The sequence below is a fragment of the Tursiops truncatus genome, chromosome 8, assembly GCF_011762595.2.
Source record: "Tursiops truncatus isolate mTurTru1 chromosome 8, mTurTru1.mat.Y, whole genome shotgun sequence".
NCBI lineage: Eukaryota > Metazoa > Chordata > Mammalia > Artiodactyla > Delphinidae > Tursiops > Tursiops truncatus.
The window spans coordinates 92,801,968-92,819,737 of NC_047041.1; the positions used below are offsets into that span (position 1 = coordinate 92,801,968).

General features: G+C 58.0%; 1 protein-coding gene across 1 annotated transcript in view; it reads right to left on the reverse strand.

Moving 5' to 3' along the window:
• ALX4 (ALX homeobox 4) overlaps window positions 1–11,647 on the reverse strand; it is a 44,033-nt gene extending 32,386 nt beyond the window's left edge. Inside the window, exon 1 of the mRNA XM_019948526.3 lies at window positions 11,197–11,647. Coding sequence (XP_019804085.1) covers window positions 11,197–11,647 — 451 coding nt within the window. The remainder of the gene's footprint in view (window positions 1–11,196) is intronic.
• Between the last annotated feature and the right edge of the window lie 6,123 nt (window positions 11,648–17,770).

The window sequence follows — 17,770 nt, forward strand, 5'->3', positions numbered from 1 at the left end:
CTGAAGTCTGAATACCTCACCAGAAAGTAAATGGCCCTCTCGGTTTTGCCGCTGTCATTCCTCAGGCAGATTCTTGCCTGTGTCCATCATGCCCCCAGCAAGCCACACACCTGCTCTTTCCCAAACACTCCATGTACTTCCCTGACCCAAGTGCTATCTGCTGAGTCTAGAGTGCCGTTCCCAGCTCATTCAGTTGGTGAGCTCCTATTCAACCTCCAAGGCCCATCTCAAATGCCCGTACTCACTAAGTTTCAGTCCATTCGCACTTTTCCTGAGGACTCCCATGTCTTCACATTCCCATGGGTGGGAATCAACTCATTCACTGCCAAGTGCTCCATGCCTGATGACACAGGGGCACAAGCCGGCAGGAACTGTTGGATGGGAGGGGGAGCCTTTGGCAGGACACCTCTCACAGCTTTGTTTATGCCCAATACCCTCTCTAAAGAGGCAGGAGGAACTCCATCAGACTCCATCAGAGTCTCCTCCACCTCTCTGATCCGCCTCCCAGAGTGCCTGGCTCACTGCATAGTGGTGGCCACCACCTGCTGAGTGCTGACTCCACCCCAGGCTCAGGTCTAAATGTTTCTTCTCACCTGGGCTGTAAGCTCAGGACAGCATCCTGGCCGGAACACAGTGCTGCATCCCTTGAGGGTGTGGAATCTCAGAATCCTGGGGTGGGGCGGGGCTGAGTGGATGGGGTACCCAGGGAGGAACATCTTCCGCCCTGGGGCCGCCCCGCTAGGCAGACGGCAGGAAGAACCAGGAGCCCAGAACTCACTGCAGGGAAGGGGGGAGACCTGAGAGGAGTGCGTGTGGCGAGGGGAGGCGGGCAGAGGGACGCCTATTTGACTAGAGCTGGCCTGGTGGAAGCAGCAAGACCCTAGCTGCGGCCTTGGAGGTGACAGCGAAGGAGAACAGTGGGGGGAAAAGGTGCTCCTCTAACTGCCAGAGGCTGAGAGGACTCCAGCCCTGTGCAAAACAGGGCGACCCAACACTTCCCTACTCCCACTCCCCAGAGGGATCCCTGAGGGAAATAAATTATTTTCCACCAGGGTACAAGAGAACTACAAGTTGGGTTCTCATCCAGGCTCAGATTCAAAAGGAGGAGGAAGGAAGAGAAGATAGAAAGATTTTTAGAGTTCCTAGCATTTCACATCCTGATTCCTCCCTCCCTCCCTCCCTCCCTCCTCCCTCCCTTCCTTCCTTCCCTCCCAAATGTTCATTGAGCCCCTGCCTTGTAGAGCAAGCCCTTCTCCAGGCTCTGGGAAAAGTTTGAAACAAAACAGACAGAAGCCTCACGGCAGTCTCTCATCCTCCCCAGGAGGAAGGTATTTCCCCATTGTTTGCTCCCAAACAGGGTCCTTAGCTCCACCCTGCCCTGACCAGAGGTTCTGGCACGTTCCTGGGGCCTCGGGGAACTCAAGGAGTAATCCCTCAAAACAGTTATGAGCTCCCGTCGCAGTGCCTGGCCCCGTGTTCTCACCGCAGCGCAGCAGGACACTTGAACAGGGAAGAAGCTAGGCCCAAGGGCAAAGGTCAGGTCTAGACTCCAACCTGCCACGCACCAAGCCCATCCTTGACCTCCCATCTGCCACTGCATCCGCAGATGGGAAGATGAGAGAAACTCTTTGGGGGCCATATTTGTAAAACCCAGTCTTTCAATCCCATATCATCTGGGATAGGATGAGAGTGACCTCAAATCTAATTAGGGTCATCCCACAAAAGGATGCCGTCTGGGTTCTCAGAGCCCTTGGGCGTCAAGTACTTACCTTTGCGCCTCCGAGCTGTCCCACCTTGGGCAAGTTACTCATCTTCTATGAGTCTGCTTTCATCCCTGAAATAGGGATGATAATAGGGTCTCTCTCTCAGGGCTGAGTTGGGGATTCCGTGAAATCACACCCAGGAAGCGCACTGGCACAGGCAGAAGTGCTCAGGAAACATGAGCTGTCACACGGGGTCCTCAGCAGCAGAGGCCTTACTTGCCAACTCTAACCTCCTTTTGCCTCACACCCCATCAGCCTCACTTCCTCGCTGTCCCTGTCCTGAGGCAGGGCGTCAGGCAAGACCGCCAGACTCTTCCTGTTTGGCAGGCTGGACCGAGGAACCTCTTGGTACAATGAGGCCTGGAAGAGCGCAGAACCCCAGGGCCTCAGAAATCAACTAGCTCCAGGCAGGGGGTTTCAGATGGGAGAGCGAGGCCCTGAAAGGAGATCTGTGCATAGAACCGTGGGCATCCCTGTCTACTCTGCCCTTAGATGAGCTCCCTCCTTGAAGGGGGGCCGCGGAGCCAACCCAGCTCAGTGCTGGGGTGTGAGCCAGACGTCAACCCATGTGGCTGAGTGGTGGGGCTGCAGACAAGGCCAGGGAGACCCCTGGATATCAGGGAGGCCCACAAATCTTGGAGGCACCGAAGTTCTGAAACCTGATTGGAACACTGCGCCCCCCCATTCAAAATACCTTAGTATGCGCAAGATGACTAAGGGGGTGGGGCCCTTAGTCCTCCCAGGTGGAGAACATGACCTTGCAGGATATACCTGCAGGCACACTACCTCTCTGCATCCTCACACTCCCTTCCCACGTAGGCAGGGCAGGCCCAAACAGATCCCCTTTTGCAAATGAAGAAACTGAGTGGAACGGGAGATAAGGGGACCGTTCCAAAGGCACAGGGCCATTTCCAGGGAACAGCCAATACTTGAACCCAGATCTCTTGACCTACAGAGAAGGCATGGAGGGGGAAAAGGAGAAAAGAGAGAAGAAGTTGCCAGCTTTTCAGCCAGCAGAGGAGATCCAGCTGGTCTGTGGCAACTCCCAACTTCCCTCAACCTCTCTGAGCCCTCACCTTCCTAGGCGAGGTTCCGCCCACCAGGGGGAGTGGGGTGAGCCAAGCTGCCCCTCTCTGCCCAGCCTGAATCTGGGCTTCCCCTTCCCAGCACCGCCCCTGTGAACTGCAAAGAGCCAAGTCACTAGTCTGTCTTCTGAAGGCAGAACTTTTGGGCCTGTAGGCAGGGGCTGCGTCCAGGGCTTCACAGAATCCCCTGTGAGGCCTGGCACAGGGACAGGCAAAGTCTGGTGAGCAACTGGAATTAGGCATTTCAGTCCCCTTCCCTGTGAAACAGGGCATTTGGGACCGGGTGGGGCACCCACCCTGACACCATGACCCATCACGTTGGAGGGCTGAGTACCAGGCTTCTAGACCCAACCGATGTCCGCAGCCTGGCACATGGTCAACCTCAGAGGAGGAAGTCGGTCATGTGGCCTCAGCTAACCCCCCTTGGGCTCTCACTGCATGGTTTCCATGCACTTAGGAAAGAAAACCTGGTTTAGGGAGCCCAGCAGAGAGCAGAAGTCCTTGCCCCACTGGGTCACATTCGGGATGAGTTCCTGCAATCCCACCGGGTGCTCTTCTGTCGCCCCAGCAACCCCAGGAGCTCATGGTGGAGCCCACCTTATTTCTGAAGGAGGAGGAGACTGCAAACATCTACCCTGTTTGATGCACAGACTGCGGCTTACTGGATGGGTTACAGCGAAGGGAGACAGTGGGCGGGGCCGGGGGGGGCGGATACTCCCCAACTCCTTCTTCCCCTGCCCCCAGCAGTGGTTCCCCCCTTCCCACTGGTCTGTGGGGATCCACTTCTCTTTAGGCCTCAGTTTGCTCATCTGTTAAATGAGATCTGCAGTGTGCATAAAGATGGTGCGGACTCTTCCACAGCCAGCCCCACAGGACCGCGGGCACATTCAAGAGCTGGAGGTAGGAGGAGGCCCCGCTGCAGTGTGGGTGGGCTGGGTGAGGGCCCCAGGAAGACGCTTGGGCTCGCCCCAGCCCCAGCTGGCCACAGGGGGACTCTGCCTGCCACTCGGTGAGTCAGCCTCCCTGAGAAGCCACGACCAGCGACAGAGAAGGCCACGGGCCATGACACACAGGCTCTTCGTCACCGCCTCCTGGCCCGAGACTCTGGTGGCAGAGCCTACAACACGCGCGGTCCCCAGGGCGGGCGTAGGGGGGAGGGGTGTCCAGGATTTGCACAGGAGCTCACCCTCGCCCGCACACGGCTCACCTACACTGGCTGCACCCTCGGAAACTCTGGGGAACGCATGCCTTCCATATGGGAGCGCACACAAATTAGTATGCACGGTCCCCTGCATCACCCTGGGAGCAGGACCGGACCGATGAGTATGGGCGGGGCACACCGCTCCGCATTCATGATGGACATGCGCTCACACAAACCCCCAGGCCTCCACCCACACCAGCCAAGGTACTGGGAAATGCTCACAGGGGCACTTAACCACACTCCGGCAACACTCCAAATGAGACACCAATTCTTCATTCATCCTTCCGGCCAGGAAACATTTCCTATGCCCAAATGTATATACCTGGAAGGACAGAAGGTATATAGGATAGCAGGGAGCCGCTCGCTGGGTGTGTTCTAGGAGGTCTGGCACATGGTAGGTGATCAGTAAATGCCAAGATAGGGGAGATGGGTGCAGACAGGGGACAGGAGTAGTGGAGGGGCCAGGAACCCCTGAGCCCCCGACTTGAGCCTGGTCACTCGTGAGCAAAAAGACACCCGCCCCTCTCCCCTCTCCATAGTGAAGCCCCAGCTTGGATGGAATCTAGAGCCTGCATTCAACTTCCGATGCTCTAGGACCGCCTGCCCACCTGACCTGGAACTGCTGCCTACTTGGCGCCTGCGCCCCTTAGCACACCCCAGGAAACCCTCAGGACATGTTTCCACTTCCAGGAAAGCCTTTCCCGGCACACTCAACCCCGATTTCTCCTGTACAAAAAAAAAAAAAAAAATGTATGTAAGGGTGACGAGGGCAGGGAAACAGGGTGAGGGGGGTCCAAACTGGTACCAGCACAGTAACCCCAGCTGTGGTTACCAGCACAGTAACCCCAGCACAGAGGGCCTTTGGAAATCGTCCAGACTCCTGCATTTCACAGAACTAAAATTCGGACCTAAAAGGGAAAGGGAAAGGGGAGGGATTTTCCCAAGGCCGTGCAGGGAGTAGAGAACACCGTGGTGGAGACCCGCTGCCATCTCAACCCAGAATGTGTGCCCTGCCTCAACGGGTGCCAAGCTGGACCTTCGCACCCGGCCCAGACCCTCACAGCCTCTCAATCTTCTCCGCCATGGCCCTTGGAGAGCTCAGAGAACCTGCTGCTCTGCCCCGACCTGGGTCCCTAGCAGTCCATCTGCGAGGTGCTTGGGGCTGACGCCCAGGCTTCGGGACCCCCAGTTTGGAAGGAGAATCCGCTCTGAGACAATCTGCTTTAAGAATCCGATGAAACGCACGCCGGCTCCCTCTCTTTCTCCAAAGCGCAGTGTCGCCCGCACCCAGCAGCCCCGACCCTGTGGTCCTCAGTACACGCGGCGTGGTCCTCGGGAAAGACAGGTACTTGGCAGGCAGTGGCACCCCTTTCAGCGCCCCATCTACCCGCCGGTATCTCCCAGTAACCCTCCTCTCCTCACGCGCATTGTCCCTTCTAGCTGCCCGAAACTGCCCGCTGCTCAGAATCGCCACCCCTTCCCCAGCCTTTTGCTGCTCTGAGCATCCTCTTTGCGTATCTCTTTTCCTCTCTACTGAGCCTCAACTCCCCTTCCACCGCTCCCTCCCTTCCTTGGTGCTGCTGGTCTGGGGTGGGATGGGGTAGAGAACAGGGTCAGTGGCAGAATGCACTGGAGATGGGCGGATGCTCAGGTCGGTGCGTTGGGAGCTCCCGCGACACCTCCCTGGACACACTGGAGGCTTCTGTCGCGCCACTGAGCTCAGCCTTTGTAGGGAGACCAGCTTCCAGGCAGCATGGCATTAGCCGCCCCGGGCTACCCCGCACCCCTGTACTGGGTGAAGAAGGAGCATCTTGAATGGAGTTGGGGGTGTTGCCGCCCATCTGCACATGTGTAGACTAGGGAAGATGGCACAGGGCTGCACCTCTGGATGGAAGGTCCCTGGGGGCCACCAGTAACTCTGATCTCAGAAGCACCAGCCTACAGCTGGGAGGCCTTGGTGGCCGCACAGAAGTGCCGCCTCTTTCTCCAGAAAAGCCCTGTTTTGAAAAAAGGGCCTCTTCTCACTGTCCAGTCTGAACAGAAGGCTGGCCTTTGGCACCCACAGCTCCGGAGCAAAGGGCGAGGGTGGGGTGGTGTCTTTCACTCTAAACTTGCTGGGTGATTATCCGCCCATAGCTGAGTCCCCCCTGTCTTGGTTTTCGAATCTGATGACCTGCCTTGTCACCTCAGCAACGCCTGGCAAGCCCCGTAGCTGCGGGAGCACGTGGCCAGGTGGCACCTGGCAGGCGAGGTCCCGATGCAGAGCCTCGAGCTCACCGCCTCACCCGAAACAGTGCCTGTGCCTAGGTCCTTCGGTTTCCTGAGGGCGGGGGGAGCTGAGGCTGCGGGTGCTGAGAGTTCTCTCCAGCCAAGCGTGCTCTCGCATCCGGCCCCCAACTCCCCTCTCCTTGCAGTGAAAGGCACACCCACTCCAGCTCAGCCTCCCCATTCTCCATCCCAGGCCCTCGGAGCCTCGCGGGGCGGGCGCCCGACAGTTTTCACATTCTTTCCCTGCCTGCTGCTCCGGGCACCCTGGTCCAGGGGTCGGCGGAGAAGCCCGAACCCCACACAGACCCCGGGACTCCAGCCTCCTTTCACACCAACATGCAAAGGCCCTTACATTTCCATTTCATATTTCAGTTTGCCACCAAAACAAAGCCGAGGGCAGACTTGCGGGAAGAGAGAAAGGAGCTGAGGCCAAGGTGAAAAGGTATGCCCACGGAAAAGAGCGCCCAGCTGCTTTCTGAAACGAAGGTTCTCGGGGACTACGGCAAAAATTTATGTACGGTACATTTAACTTGTTTTCCTGTTGTGGCCCCTCTTTGCAGCGGGCAAAACTCGGGGCTTCGGCGACTTCATGAGAGCCTTGCGCAGCAAGGTTCCCGGCGCAGCCCCTAGTTCCCTCGAAGAGTAGGGACCGCGCAGATCCGGGAGTACAAGGTCAGCCCACTGAAGAAACGCCGCTATCGCGAACAGGGGGCGCGCGGGGGGGGGGGGGCGGGGGGGAGGGCAGGCTCTCTGGCTTCCCTGAAGTCTCTTCTGAAATTTCCTTACAACAACTTAAAAAAAAATCCCCCCACCCAAAGTTTTCGTTTACAGATACAGTACGTAAATGGTCTGCGTCTTGATCCAAGTGGTCGTTATACAGCGAACACGTACATAACAATTTTTCAAACTTTCCACTTAACTGTGTACTTCACTGTATATAAATTATAATAAAGAAAACTTCGTGCGCATCGACTGATTTAAAATAATACTAGACCTTTAATCCAGGCCTTCTGTTTTTCTATTTAAGATTGTGTTTAGCCTGGACTGTTAGAGCAGACTGGAGCTTATAGAAATGAACAAAGTAAAAAATAAAAAGCATCTTTCTTCCTCTCCTCCCCCACCCCCAAAATTGACCGGGGGTCGACGTCACAGCTCCCAGGCTTGAGTTTTCCCTCCATCATCCCACAATCACCCACGGGCTCTTACGGCTAATGGGCAAGCCTCGGTTTCTCGCTGTCTTTTTCTGGGGGGGTGTCTCTCTTACACAAAACACACCCCGGTTCTTTGAGTAAAGTCGAATATGACCCAGGAGGAGTTTACACATTTTGTGGTGTGTGGATTGTGCTGGTGGGAGAAAATAAATATCTCTAGCATTCAAACTCTGCGTCTAATTCGCCAAATCAAGACCAGCCCCTCGGCGGTGCCCCAGGGGTCTCCGGCCCTGCCCTCGTCTCCCAAGACCTCTGCGCTAAGAGCGCTGCCTTCGCGGACGGCTGGATGGGAAGGTAGCGGTGGGCTAGCAACGAAAACCTGCGTGCACCGAATCGAAAGCGAAAGAGAAGGAGGTAGCAGGGCCGTTCTCGGTAGCGTTCCGGGGCGCAAGGCCAAGGCCTGGCGGGCCGCGCAAGCGGCGGCTTGGAGAGTCGTCCGCGTTGGGAGCGAGGTGCCGGGGTCCTTACTCCCGCGGCGAGGAGGCTCTTCGCCCGGCTGAGAAACATCGGTCTCCAGCCTGGCGTGTCTCCTGGGGCCCATGCGGCCTAGGATGGGCCAGCGGGCAGGGACTTCGGAGGGCCGCGTGTGAACCCGGAGCCTGACGGGGTCGGGATTGCAACACGCGAGGACACAGTGGGGCTCTTTAGTCAAAGCGCGAATGTCTCTGCACCCAGGGGGGACCGTGGAGTCACACGGTTCGTCGCCCTTTTAGTACTGATGGGGAAACGGAGTCGCAGTTAGGGAACGTCTGCAGCCGTGGAAGGCTTCTCACCTCCTCTTTCCCCATCTCCGAGAAGCCCCGCCACTGGAGACCTGAGGCGGCTGTCCTGCCCCAGGCTTTCTCGCCGTGGCCCCAGCACAGCCCCCAAACCCGCACCTTTCCAAGGAGCGCTTGGACCCAAGGACTGGCTCCCTGGGCTGACGTCCCAAAGGAGACCTCGGACCCTCTCCTCCGCTCGGTGCAGTCGCCCAGACGGAGGAACTGGCTTCCTGCCCGGGGGGACCAACAGAGCTGGGAAGGAGGTTGCCAGGTCAAAGCTCCCTTGGGTGGGGGCCGAGATCAGCCGCTGCAAGTCTAGCACCAAAGCCGTGTCTGCCTCTGCCTTTTCCCCAAGCTGCTGGGGACATCCGGGGTTTTTGCCTTAGACCCATTTCCCCCGCTCTGGAGTACATGCTCTCACAAGTGTGGGAGAGAACCATGTCAATGTGTGTTTCAGTCTCCCTGCTTGCTGGCCATCTAGAGAGCCCGCTCCAGGGGCCCTCCTGCCAGCTGCCTCTACAGAGATCAGAACCTCACCTCTTGATGCCTCGGTTTCCTCCTCTTGGACCTAATGTGCCTAACTTTTTTCCTACAGGAGCCAGAAATCTCCTCTTGGCCAGAGAAACAGCAGCTGCTAAGAGAAGGGAAAGAACAAGCAGAGCTGTTTGTTGTTTGTGGCTTTGCCCTGAGCAGGGCCTCCATCTCGGGCATCAGGGAAGTGTGGTCCTGTTGGTGTTTGCAGCTGCCTTTTGTCTCAACCTGTAGCTTTTGGCTTTGCCTAGCGCAAGGTTGGGGGCCTGTCCTGTCCTCACAATTGGGTGCTTACGGGTTCCAACGGCACAGAGGCCGACAGTAGAAACGTGGAGCGGGGAGGCTAGACTCTTGCTCTGTGGGGGAACATTTACTACCCCATGAGGCCTTACTGTTATCTCCTCGTGATGCAGATGAGGAAACAGGGCTTTAGAGGGATTTCTTACTCTCAGGTCACAGTGTGGGCTGCCCCAGTGGCTACTGCCTGCAGAGGATACATTATGCAGGCTGGCAGTGGGGGCCCAGCAGGGCTCAGAGGCAGTGCTCAGAGGGGTCTAGCTCTTTCCCTTTTCCCTCTGAACCCGAAGACATTTCCAAATGAGAGGCTGAAAGCAGCTCAGGATCTCTCCTTGCCTAATTAACTCAGCCTCCTCAGAAGCCTCACTGGTGAATTTCTCGAACACATGAAAAATCAGTGCGGTGGGAAAGAAAACATGCGAGTCCCCTGGCTCCGCACAGCGAACCTCCACGGGTCCCTCAGTCCGCGACTTGCTCACACCTAACATTCCCAAAGGACAGGGACCAGGAGGGGCCTGGGTGAGGCCAGGAGGAGGGAGCCTGATCCCCGGGGCTGGCAGGCTGGTGCATGTGGACAGGGCGAGAGCCCCTCTCCACCTGAGTGTGGAAGGAGCACCTGTGTGGAGCTGTGAGTGTCTGTGATCCGAGTGCCTGATCTCATTCCAACAGGAAGGTGGAGAGGAAAGGTGGAGGAGGTGGGGAAAGCCACCGGATCTCTACATCTGCTCAGTCTGTCCTGCGGATTTGAGAGCGTGTGGCTCTGTGCGAAGCCACATGAGCGTACTTGGTGTGTGTGTGAACGTGCTGCTCGTGAGGAAGTGGTTGTGTGTGTATGTGTAGAGTCCAAGTGTATGTGTGAGTGTGCGTGTCAACGACCACTTAGTGGACTAATTCTGAGCCTGTGGGGAGCCAGATAGAGGCTGAGTGTAAGGAAGCGTTTCCCATGCGTTGCTTCCTAAGGTTATCCCAGTCGCCAAAGCCTCCACCATGGCCCACCTCTGTCCCCAGGCCTGGTGTCTCTCCATCGGGCCTGGATCAGTGCAGCCAAAGCCGTTGTCCTGTCAGAACCAGCTCATTTCCGGGGCCCTGCCTGAAGGCCAAGGCCACAGGGGGAGAGTGTGTACCCAGGGCTCCTAGCCCAGGCGTTTTTCCCTCCCTTCTCAGTTTCTCTCCCTGCCAGCTTGGGGCTCACCAGTGCCGATTCTGTGGGAGAGAAGGCCCAGGCTCCTCAGCTGCTCTGGCCTCAGGCCACCCTTGAGAGGCTCTCTCCTCCACTACGGTCGCGGCGCTTCGGGGCCCAGGCCTGCGTCCTGAGGCCGCCTTCAAGGGGGCTTGGAGGTCATTTAGGCCTCAGGTTCCCCGTGGGCCCAAATCAGGACCCAGAGCCTTCCCTCTTGCCCAGCACTGTGCCGCCTGGAATTCTGTTCCAGCCGGTCGGTCCTAAACCATTGTTCCGAGGCCGCCGCCTCTGCGGATCGCCGAAGGAGAAACGCTCGGGAACTCTGGTCGGCCCGCCTGCCCGCCGCGAACCACCTCGACTCAGGTCTTCCGCGGCCTCAGGCGTCTCCGGACCCGCACGCGTATGGCGCCCCGGTTCCACGGCATCCCGGGCGCGCTCCGCCGACTGCGCTCCAGGCTCCCGGCCGGGCTCCGCACCTGCGACGCTCTCACCTGCGGCGCCGCCCGAGGAGCCCCCTAGCCGGCGAGGAGCGAGGCCTCGGCAGCCCCGGAGCCTAGCACCCGAGCGCTGCGCTGCGACTGTTTCCCGCCGCACGCCTTGAGCCGGTGCGAAGCATCCGCTTCAAAGTCGGCCCGGGGGGCAGCGCAAAGCAAGTGGTTTGGGGGAACGGCGAAGAGGGGAGAAACAGACTCCAGGTTGAGTTTAATAGCCGACGCTCCGCTATCCCTTGGTCTCCTCGGAGCGGTCGATCCCCATTTTCCTACCCAAAGTCACACGCAGCTCGGCCCCGCGCCTCCCAGCCCGCCAACTCCTGCCTCCCGCAAGCCGAACGGGTTTTGAAGGTGCCGAAGCCCTGGGTCCTGGGGACCCCAGCCCGAGGGATTCGCACGTGCACTCACCGTAGCAGGGGACCTGCAAGGCCGCGCTGTGGCCGCCGCCGCCTTCCTGGAGTTTGAGGCTGCCGTCCGGGGGCGTCTTGCAGGCGCCTCGCTGCAAGTAGAGATGCGGTTGCTGCGCGGGTGGCTGCGGCGGCGGCTGCGGCTGCGGCGGCGGCGGCTGCGGTGCCGGCGACTGGGGCTGGAACTTGTTAAAGGAGCCCCGCGCTCCGGCGCCACTCTCCAGGGGTGCCGCCAGGTCCTGCTGCCCCGCGCCGTAGCGGGCGCGGCTCTTGGCGTCCCCGAATCCCTGCCCTTTGGCGGCAGCCGACAGGAAAGTTGTGCTGAACTTATCACCGCCGGGGTATGCCCTAAAAGGCGACGAGCCCTCCCGGCTCTGCGACACCGGGCTGTAGTAGGCGTCCATGGCAGCAGCCGGCGACTCGCAGTAAGAGACGCAAGTCTCAGCATTCATGCCTGGCTTGGGCGGGCGACGGGCGGGGGCGCGAGCGAGAGCGCGAGGACGCCACCGCGCGCCTTGGCTGGGAGTTTGGAGAGGCAAGGAGGCGGTGGCTGTGCGCTCCGCGCCGGCCTGCTCCCTCTCCCCCCTCCTCCGCTACACGCCTCTCTCTCTCTCTCTCTCTCTCTCTCTCTCTCTCTCTCTCTCTCTCTCTCTCTCTCTCTGCTCTCACCCCCTCCTCTCTCTCCCTTCTCCCTCCCCACAGCTGGCCCAGGAAAAGAACCGAGGACTGTAAAAAGATTCAGATGTTTCGGAAAGTTGACCAGATCTCCCAAACCCTCTTAAGATTTTGAAGCGGAAAAATAGAGTGAATTTTTTTTTCTTGACTTTTTTTCCCCCTCCTCTCCCTCTTCTCCCCTCTCCCTGCTCTCCTTCCACCACTAACCCCTCCCCCCCCCTTAAGGAGATGCTACTAACTCGCTCGCCGCTCGGAGGGGATTCTACCAAGAGCCGCCCAAAGGCCTTTTCGATTCAAGGCGGGGCCAGGGAGGTGTCTGGACTCCCCGGGCTCCCGAGCCTAAGCTGAGAATTGGTGGGTCCAAGCTTTGGCCTAGGGGAGGGGGGTATGCAAAACTTTAGTGACAGATTAAAAAAAATATAAAAAAACAAAACCAAAAACCGAACAGGTTTCGACATTCGGAGTCTGATGGGCCGCTAGCGTCCGGGTGCAGGCAAGTCGTTCGTACTCTTGTGTGCGAATTTGGCGGTGCAGCTGCGAGTCTTCCCACTGGTGCCTTTTCCTCTGTTTCCAACCCCTTTTCCCTATTCTCGGTTCCTCCATGAAATTAACACACACACACGCAGCAGTCATCCTGTGCACGGCCACTTTCACGTCTCGTTAACTATTTCCCTTTCCTGTAAGGGCACTGGGTAGGGATGAGGAGGGCCCCGTGTTCACTCAAGACATTGGAGAACCCCCAGGCTGGGACCGTTTCCGAAGCTTTAGAACGCGGCCCCCTCCCCCCACCTCTCCCCTCCTGGGAAGGAGCCGCGTGTGCCTCAGGTTGGTCTCCGCCCGGCCGAGGGGATTTTCTGCCTGGCACACCTGAGAATGTAGAGTTGGGAGACCAGCTGGCCGCGCCTCGTCACGCTGTCACCTGCTCACTGCTCGGGTGGGGGTGAGGCAGTCTCTAATCTCTGGCCTCTCTGTCCCCGACTGTAAACCGAATGGCTTGGATTTGATGGGTGGTGTGCGCCCCAGGGAAAAGAGCGTTTACAGCGCGTCGAGTCCTTTCCACATGGCTAATCATCAGCTGCACCTCACAACAACCGTGAGTGGTGGAAATCGGGGTCCCCAAATTTTCCAATGAGCAAACCGAGGCTCAGAGAGGTGCGGTCACCTGGCTGAGGTCACACAGCCGGGAAGTAGCAGCGCCTGCCTTGAAACCCAGGCTGAGGTTAGTCCCTCGGCAGATCTGGGATGGTGTTGCTGACAGCGAAAACGCACAGAACAGAGGAAACGGATCTCTGACTGCGGAATGACTCAGTTTGAAGGAGACCAGTAAGAGCAGCCCTCGATAAACTGCAGGGAAAAATCCGTGGATAGAGGACGTATCTCAAGGGAGGCTGGGAGTGGGGTGAAAGGTGAAGGGGCAGAGTAAAATGAGAGAGGGCCTGAGCGCCCTGAACCCGGGAATGTGGGTCAGAAGTCAATCTTCTGCACCTAAAAGGTCTCCCTAAGAAAAAATATCTGGGGGGGGGGTCGTGCTTCTACCCCCAACCTCATCTTAGCTAATCCTCACCCCCACCCCTCTCCCTTGGTATCTCTGCTCCTTGCTCTGCCGCCGACTGCGCGATCCCACATCTGGTTTCCATCGCGGCTTACCTTGAAGTGCTCGTTAATAAAGATATTCTGCAAACCGCGGCCAGGGGTGCGCAGGCCCGAACCCTTCCCCCGCCGCCCACGGGGACCCGCGCCTCTCTGGCTCGCAGACCTAAGCCAAATGAGGATCTTATAGATACTGAGTGCCTGTTGTGCCAGAAGCCATCCACAGGTCATTCCCTTGGGCCGCCCCAACTATCTGGTGACGCTGGCCGCGTCATACCCATTTTCCAGATGGGTAGACTGAAACTCAAAGAGACGAACTAATTTTCCAACCTCGGAGAGCAAACAGTGAGTGAGCCTGCCATCATCCCAAATGCTCCTGTTCGGCCCAAGTTCGTTTTAGTTCTCAGAATCTGCCAAGTTCTGGAATCCCCCCATCTCATCCCTGCGCTTTTGTCTTGCCAATAACTTGGTGTTCAGCGCAGAGTCTCTTCCTCCAGAAAGACTTCCCATCTCTCCCAGTTGGGGCCGCATCTCCATCCTGGACTTCATGGTTGTCCGGTGGCCCGCTCGGTGTTCGTCTCCACCTCAGTAGTCCGAGGTTTCGAGAGGGAAGCCTCTGCCCCGCCTGGCACCCCGCAAATATTTATGGAATAAAATAGTAAAGCCTGGGTTCCTTCCACTGCTCAGTGAGGCAGTTCCCAGAGTCTTTGGTTTCCTCTAGCCAAGGACAACCGGTTGCTCTCCCTCCCCCTCTTCATGAATCAAGAGACAAAATTAAGAGCGTGCTGGCCTCTCCCGGGCTGCACAAGAACAGTGAGTTCTCTCAGAGTAGGGGCCAGGCCTGCCTTGTTCACCGCAGGGCTTGGCACATCCTAGGCACTCATAAAATGTGCACTGAACGAATGAATGAAAATGCCACGTGGTCCAGTCCGGGGTCTTAGAGGCGCATTTTTGCTGAGCTGTTCCAAGCTAGCAGGCTACTCTGGTCCCCTGCGCCCTGAAGCTGCCTGCTAGCGCCCAGAGGGTGTCTGCAATCCTTCTACTTCTCCCCCCATCCTCCCATTCCAGGCTTAGACACAAGGAGGAAACTAAGAGAAGCAAAATGCATGGGGCGGGGGGGGGGGGGGGGGGTCAACACCAAGACAGGTACAATGGCAATTACAATATTCTCCAGTAACTTCTGAGCTGCTCTCAATGCAAATTGCTGTTCTCAGTGCAAAAAGACAAAACAAAAAACAGCCCTGCCGTGGTCCAGAAAGCTTTCTTTGAGCGTTGCTTCTTGCCATCTACCCACCCCATGCTTTTATGACCTGTTTAATCATGGCCTCATTATTTAACCTTTTCCTGGCCACCCCGGGGAGAATTTCAAAACCCGAGCCCTCGGGCGCAGACTTTGGTGTCCTCAGCTGGAATCCCTCCTGGTGCACCGAGGTCCTGGCCCTTGGAACCAGCAGGGGGGCCTTCTACCTTCCTACGAGGTACCTTAGAGATGAACTCAGAAAGAGTGAGCGTGTGCCTGCGAGTGAGAAAGTGCATGTGGGTTTGCCTGTGACTGCGTGGGAACATTCTGGGTGTGTTGTTTTCCCCACAAAAATCGCTCCGGATCCTCCTCCTAAGTCCGTTCACACATGTCTTTCCCCAGAGACGCTAAGTGTAGCTGGTTATTTCTCTGTGTGTTCAATCATTTGCTGCTCCATCGGCCCATCCACCTCTCCATCCATCCATCCCTCTGCCATAGCTGAAAGCTGACCCCCTCTCACCCAGCTCCCCTGCAAGGGTGCAGGGCACCCTTTCAGCCAGAAGTGACATGGACGCCCCTCAAGCCCAGTTGTAGCCCCGCCTTTGCTCTCCCAGTGCATCATTTCTCTCTCAGCTACGGTTCTCCCTGGCTCGCTGTTTGTCCCTCCACCATTGAAGCGCCAGGCAGTATCTCTACACTTCCGGCCACTTCACTGTGTACCAGAACAGCTGGGGGTGGCAGGCCCCTCTGCTTCAAGCCCTGCATCCCTACCCCCTGGCAGACACACCCCTGGCTGCCCCTTCTCTCTTGCTTTCGCATTGGCCCACTTAACCCTCCCGAAAGCAGATTCCCCCTTCGGTGGGCTCTGCACACAGCCTGGGAAGGGGGAAGGGTGATAGAAAGTCTTTCTTTGCCAAGGCCAAATGCCCAGTATCACCTCCTCTGGGAAGCCTTCCTTCGCCCCCTAGCTACTGCTCTGTCACATCTGCCTGGTTATTTCCTCCATAGCGTCTATTCTTAGCTGACATTGTCTCCCACATTTGTTGACTTACTTGTTTTATTGTCTGTCTTCCTATGGGAATGCGAGTCCATGGCTACTCTCTCCCCAGTAGGAAATACAGTGCTCAGCACATAGCACTACTCGGTAAATATCTACTGAGCAAATGACTAAATAAGTGAATGAACGAATGGCTATCGGAGGAGCATTGCCCTAGGTTTGCAGAGTAACTGCTCAGTCCCTGTGGCTCAGGGCTGGAGCTCTTGAGGCCAGGGGTGTAGGACTGTGTTGGTTAGAAGGTCCCTGATGGAGAAGGGAGAGGCACAACAGACACTCCTTTATTTCAAAGGGAAGGACAGATTCGGAGCCACCCACTTTGGTCTGAGCTCCCTCCAGCCCATCCCCCACTGCACTTTCTCTGTCTTGTACAAACAGTGGAGCTGCGGAGGGAGAGCAGACCCCCTTATCTGTTATGTGACTTCCTCTGGCTGCCCCAAGTCTTGACTTCCAGTGCGAGTAGAACAGGGACCGTACCTCAGTGAGTCGCGTACACTACTTGGTTTGCAGTTGCCACTCTGTAAATGCCAGGAGGCAACGAAGACTGCTCAAACTTTCGGGGCTGCTGAATGGGCATTTTGAACACCTGTAGAGGGGGCGGGAAGTGTCAAGAAATGAAGGGGGAAGGCCAGGGATCTTATAAATCTTGGGCGGGAACGTTCCTGCTCTGCAGACCCCAGTACACAAACCTCACACTCCCGACACAACATAAATAAGCAATCGTGTTTCGGACAACTGTTACACGTCAGCTCTTGCACATTGAGATCTTCGCAGTCCTCGCAACAGCCCTATGGCGGTACTATTATCCTCATTTTACAATGATTAAAAAATCGAAGCACAGAGAAATGAAGCAATTGCTTACGGTCACACAGCAAAGCAGACGACCTGGGATTCGAACTCAGGTGATATGACGTCAGAACCCACGCTCCTCACCGCTGCGCGTTCTCAGACATCTCTGGGGCCCCGCGGGTCGAAAGGTTCCTGATTCCTCTCGGCCTGCAGGGCTCTCAGAGGAGCTCCCACTTCTCCAGTGCCGCAGTCGCGGGCGCGAGGGATTCGGGGCGCTCGGCAGCCTCGGCCGCATACGCTGACCCACAGTGCCCTCCTGGGGCGGAGGACCACGTTGTAGCCCCGAGGTCCGCGCCAGCGTTCACCACCGCCATCCAGCCTTCAAGACTCTGCCCCGATCTCCCCGGAACGCGGACACCCAGGCACCTTCCCGCGTTTGGCTCCAGCACCCGCGGAGCTCCCGGGGCGGCCGCGCCCCTTGTGGGATGGAGCCCGGGAGGGAGGCACTCCCCGCCCAGGTTCTCCGAAGGCTCCGAGGCCGCGGCGAGTGCGGACGCACCATCCGGCAGGTCCGCTCCCAAGTGCTGCCCGCGGAAGGAGCGCGGGTCGCTTAGGCGTTTTGAGCCTAGGGAGGACCTCGCAGGGGAACAGCAGGTCCCGGGAGCGCCGAGTCGTCCGCCTTTCCTCCTTGCCCACGGCCCCCACCTCTCATTCGGACCAGTACCCCGAGTTTAGGTGCTTAGCGTTCGCGGAGTCTGGCCCCCGGTCGGCTCCGGGCTGGCGCACGCGGAGAGGCCTGAGAGGGGCAGCGCCCACCCCACCCCGCCATTCTATGCTTAATAAGGCCGCGGAGTAAGGGGGCCAAAAGGAAGTCTGCAAGCAGGGGTATGTCTTCATTCATATGGGAAAAGCACAAACTCCGAGATGCGGCTAAACGAGGCGTTCTAATGAGTTCTAGTCGCTCGCACACAGTTCGGTCTTGAGGGTCAATGAAATACAAAGCCGGAGGGATGAAGGTTTTGAAAATGACCAACCCCGACGCTCCCGCCCGCCGGAACGCATACCTCCACCCCCCTTCCCCCGCCCCACGATGCGCTGCCGGGATCTGCCTCCCCGATCTCCGGGCGCCGCGGGCACCGAGTACCTTTCGGAGCAGGGCTGGGGTTCCGGTCCGAAGGCGCGGTCCAGGCGCGCGACGGAGCCTAGTTCCCTGTTCCCCACTTAACC